Raw genomic sequence first — 5062 nt, 5'->3', positions numbered from 1 at the left:
GGACAATGCAGGAGCTTTGATTTTTAGGATAACCGTGTTGAAACCATTTCAGAAGCGAGATCATTTCAGTGACAGCAGCATTAACTGCTTAGATTTCAATTAGCACAGTCCCTGGAGAGGGGTGGGAGAAGCTCGCATCTCTCCTGGCTGTAATTTTAACGCTGATAAGACTCAGGCACATGCTACTGCATTGCTAAAATACTATTTCCATCGGCTGGGTTATTTCACAGCTCTGGGGGTCTGCAGTTTTTGTTGAGATGAATGACCGACACAAAGCCATGTGGGAATCATCAGCAGTCATGATGGTCTTTGGGACCTCTGTATACTAATGCAAGAGTGTCTACTGCCCTTCTCATTGTGTTGACACTGTTCTGAAATGTTGCCAGCTTAGGGAAAGCTGGAGCAGCTCTGTCCTGTCTATCCATCCGGACTGCTCCTTGGGACCTGCTTCTCTTGTAGAGAAGACGTTTCGGCAGGATCGTGCCTCTTTAAAGGTCTGTTTGCCTGGAGACGCTGGCCTTCTGGGCAGCTGCCCACCTGTTGTTCACAGTGTCCGCCCAGGGCACGGATGTGCACGCTCTCTCCTTGCCCAAGGGCTGACTCTGGGTGGTCTGGCTCACATCTAGGGGCGGCTTGCCGGAGTACCACGATTTCAGAAGCTTGTTCACTTGCTCCTGGTCTGTGATCCCCCGGAGGTGATCTTCCTCTTCTTCCCCCCTAGGCATATTGAAGCGCCGCAGCTTGATCTCCTTTCGCATGCTCTCGAAGAAGTGGAGGATGCACTTGTTGGCGAAGTCCCGGGCGTGCTCGCAGCAGGTCTCCTCAAAGATCTTTTGCTCCATGTCGATGTAGTTGCTCCAGTAGCGCGTCTGCACAAAGGCAGCCTGATCGAAGCAGGGCCGGAGCCAGCGGGCCAGGAAAGCCACCACGATAAGGAGCAGCAGGATACTCCAGCCCAGGGCCTGGGTGACGAGAAGAAAGCAGAGGCAGGATCAGAGGCAGAGGGAAGGGCATTGGTGTCTGAACACAAGAATTGCCATTGACTGGGTCGGGTCAGGTCACGGGTCCACCTTGCTCGGTCTCCTGTGTCCAGCAGAGGCTGGAAGGGAGAGTGACCAAGGTCCGACCAGGGTTTTCCTCCTGTTCCCCTCTCGCTTGCAGCCTCCGGCATTGAAGGCCCAGGCAGGTCCGATTCGGAGGCCGTACTCCTCACTCCCATGCTCAATAGCTACTGATGCCCCTTTCCTCCAAGAACGTGTCCAGTCCCTTCGTGAATCTGGCTGACCTCTCTGCTTCCACCGCATTTAGCAGCAACGAGCTCCACATTTTAATTGCACTCTGTGTGAAAAAACTTCCTTTACTTAATTTTAAACTTACTCCCTGCTAGTTTCATTTTGTGACCCCTGGCTCTTGTCTGGTGAGAAATAATAAATCCCTATTGACTTTCTCTTCACTGTTTAGTATTCTGTAAGCCTTTATCATGTTCCCCCTCAAGCATCTCTTCTGAACTGAAATGGCCTAGTCTCTTTAGTTTCTCCTTGTATGAAAGCCTCCATAGTCCATACCATGACTCATCCTTCCTGTCCTTTTCTGGACCTCCTCTAGTTTTTCTAGATCTTTTTTGAGGTGTGGGGACCATAACCGGGCCCAGTATTCAAGGTGTGGACGCACCATAGACTTATAAAGGGACATTATGGTGGTTTCCATTTGGTTTACAGTTCCCTTCTCAGTAATCTCTAACACTTTGTTTGCCTCTGTCCGGCTATCTGTTGTGTGCAACGCTCTTTATTTTGTACATTAAGTCACCATCCTCCGCTGCGTCTAGGTGCCCACCAGCAAGACGGCGCTCTACTTTTCTGCTACCCTGCGTGGGTGACTGAAAATGGACCCTTTCAGTGTCAGGGAAGTGGAGCCCAATCTTGCTCCAGGTCTAGTTCATGGCAAAGCTCACGTCAGCTCTGGAAGGAGCAGCTTGCAGTTCCCTAGGCTGCTCTACATGCCCTTAAGAAAGGCTCTGACTTACTTGCGACCAGCATCTCAGGTACCTGGAGACGGCCTTCCGGGAGGTGTTGTTTCTCGTGAGTTCGTCATCTTTGCAGGGCACTTTGGAGAGCAGGAGCTGTGTCTGCATCTGGGTAAGGTTGGCAAAGCCTGCAAACTTCTCAGGGTCAATGGAGCCACTGAAAGCGCAGATGAAGCATTTGCCATCGAGGAGGGTGACTATGATCCAGACAATGGGAGCAACCATGGCTCGCTGAATGATCGAGGAGCACATGTACCTGGGTGCAGGAGAGAGAGGACTGAGTAAGTGCTTCCTTGATCTCCTGTGAAACTAGAGGCTTATACTTGTCCGTGGCACTAGGCTGGCACAGGCATCAGTAATATTAGCTAACGATACTCCTTCACCCAGCCAGCTGAGCCATTTACATTGGTCCAGCTGATGCCTCCTCTGCTCTTGAATCTCCTCCATGATTTTGCCTTGACCTGTTCTCCAGGGGTCTGATTTGCAGCCCAGTGGCTTTTTGCCCAGAATGTAAAGTTTTATGGTTGGTCAAGATCCAGCCAGGGATCATGCCTAGTTAAGGACACTTGTACTTACTTTGTGCACGTTCCCCTGTCAGCACCCTCGCTTCCTTTCCCTCCTCCCTCCAAATCCAGCTTCTGCCCCCCAACCCTTTCCTTGCCCAGCATCCCCTTAACTGAAAGCTTCAAAATGATGCATGCTTTCATTGATCAACCTTTCCCCCTACGGGCTTTCACAACTAGAGCAAGCAAGAAAAGCACACAACTGCGCAGGGTGACTGCAGAGTCCTGCTGGTATAGCTAACTTTTCCCAAGTCCACTTCACATGCACACTCATATTCAATGGCCTCCTCTTGTCCTGGTTGGTCTGTGCTTGGAGCTCTGAAAAAAATCTGGTTAGTCCCATTGAAGTCAGTAGGAGCAGTGCTCACAACGGGAGGTCCTGTAGCCACTACTGAGTGTTTGCAATCTCTAGCTCCCCTGGTATAAGCTTTTCAGTGCTTCACATCTCCACAAAATACCATGTGTACTGGAAGGGCCTGGGTTAGAGCCAGACTCTGCCAGCTTTGCTCCTGTTGCAGAGCACCATACTCTATGCATTGCCCTACTAATTTCAGTGGAGAGAAGTGGCACTGGGTGTGAGACACGGTACCACAATCTGCTCCTAAATACTTAATCATCATTTCTGGGTGGCATCCAAGCATGCATTCGCAGTACGCTGCCATAGAAGAGATGGCTGTGGTAGGAGATGATGCCTGGGGAGAGTCATTACAAGGAAACCCTCTTTATCGATTCCCAAGTTTTCAGGATGCCACTCGTTATTTCTATAAGAACCGGGGAATTTGGGCACGTGCCTCTATTTGTCCCAAAAATGCATCTCTACTCGTCTGTCTCGTAAAGCAGCATCCACCTGGCCCATGGCATTGTCAGCATTAACCTGACATCAGTAGTGTGTTATTGTTTGCCTTTGAATGCCAATGATCTCTCCTTTAATTGCTTATCTTCTGTGCTCTGTTGCCTCATTTTAACTGTCACCTTGATTCTCCCGTCTCTCTTATTCCAGTGCAAGTTGGGAGTAGCTCCTGAAGCCAGGGATGGCACATCAGCTTACATGCAGTGTGCCGGGGCAGTCGGCAATGAATTTTCTCAACTACCTATGCTTGCTCCTTCTCCCATCAGGCTGTTCCTGCTTCCTCTGCTGGGACTCTCTTTCTTTTATGCTGCTGTTTCCCTGAAGGTGTTAAGACTTGCTGTGCTCTTGCCCTCCCTGATTCACTGGCTCTGCTGTAAGTCTGGGATTGTTAATGTGCTCATGGTGCGTAAGAGGGGAGCTCTTGGGAGCTGAGCTGAGAAGACAGTGAAGAAACAGCAGGGAGACCAAAGATGCAGCTAACCCGAGGGCTAGGAGAGAGGTGAAGGGGACAGAGCCCTTCCCAGCAGTGCTTTCCCCACCTGATGATGGCCAGATCCTTCTTTCTCCCCCCCGTCGGTCTCTTCCACTCCTCCAGCATCACCACAGACTGCCTGTTGACAATGAGGCCACACAGAAAGAGGGCGATGGGAGGCACAAACATGATCCCCATCCCGTACGCCGTGTTGTACTTGGGCAGGCAGGGGCAGTTGAAGTCAAAGGAGGTGTAAATCTTTACGCTGGCCAGGGCGAGAAGCCCACAGATCCCATTCATCACCGACTCGGAGTTAGACTGGAAGTACTGGAAGATCATCCGGAACCGATCCATGGCGCCCTGTGGGCTGGGGCGGCTTCCCCCAGAGACCTGCTGACTTAGGTTGAGATCTTGGCTCCTGTCTCTGCGACCCCCTTGCAGGATCTTTGGCAACGCGGGGTGTAATCCTGCTTGGGATTAGACAGGCGGCTCGGGGCCTCAGAGTGGGCAGAAAGGTGGAAATGGGGAAGCAGCGCTGCTCACGGTTATGCGTGAAGACACTTGCTCATGCTCCCTGCGTCCAGCTAAGCGGGACCAGATGAGCTCAGCTGCCTCCCCGGAGCTCTCTGAACACGGTCTTTCCAACTCTGCCTGTAGCCGTGCATCTCTTTCAGGATGAGATCCAGCGGTCAGTTCCTCTACTTCACAAGCAGGCCGATACGGCCTCACGGTGTTTGTTCTTCTTCCTCCGCTTCTCCCATCCCCAGAACTTCAGTGCCTGCAGGTGTGCTGGTGCCGGACGTCAGCGCTGTGCCATCACGGCAGCTGCCTTCTCCTGCCGCCTCGCTCCCTCCTTGATTGCGTGCTGTTCAGTGATTCATCCCTGGCGGTTGAGAGAGGTCGAGCTAGTCAAATAAGCTGGTCTGTTTACGTGCCTCCTCCCTGTCCTTTGCATTAGGATGCTCAGTCTCTGTGAAGCTGTGATCTAGCAGCTACAGAGAACCAGGAGAAATGGGCTGCGTGTGCAGCTCTGCATCCTATTTGCTGGTGACTGGGCAAATTGCAAGGGGCCTGATCCTATTCTACCTGCTGAGCACATCTACATGTTCGTTAGTGTAATGTAATTACGGAGCATTAAGTTTAGTACCTGCTCA

General features: G+C 51.6%; 1 protein-coding gene across 1 annotated transcript; it reads right to left on the bottom strand.

Annotated features, from left to right (window-relative positions):
- Positions 1-488: 488 nt before the first annotated feature.
- On the bottom strand, positions 489-4262 carry CALHM3 (calcium homeostasis modulator 3). The gene is made up of 3 exons (XM_090058734.1): positions 3976-4262; positions 2024-2279; positions 489-962 (listed from the first exon to the last, which is right to left on the bottom strand). Exons 1-3 carry the CDS (start codon positions 4260-4262, stop codon positions 489-491), a joined length of 1017 nt encoding a protein of 338 aa, XP_089914860.1.
- Positions 4263-5062: the final 800 nt, after the last annotated feature.

This window comes from Crocodylus siamensis, chromosome 7 (assembly GCF_052110815.1).
Source record: "Crocodylus siamensis isolate JL-2025a chromosome 7, ASM5211081v1, whole genome shotgun sequence".
NCBI classification, from domain to species: Eukaryota; Metazoa; Chordata; order Crocodylia; family Crocodylidae; genus Crocodylus; species Crocodylus siamensis.
The sequence above is the reverse complement of the archived record's forward strand: the minus strand, read 5'-3'. Positions and strand labels throughout refer to the sequence as shown.

Bases quoted from the DNA above. Each gene is read 5' to 3' on its own strand.
- CALHM3 (XM_090058734.1), bottom strand. From the start codon at position 4,262: ATGGATCGGTTCCGGATGATCTTCCAGTACTTCCAGTCTAACTCCGAG. The intron at 2,280-3,975 runs GTGGGGAAAGCA...TCCTGCACCCAG, and splicing joins AAGGATCTGGCCATCATCAG to GTACATGTGCTCCTCGATCA. The intron at 963-2,023 runs GTAAGTCAGAGC...CTCGTCACCCAG, and splicing joins ACCTGAGATGCTGGTCGCAA to GCCCTGGGCTGGAGTATCCT.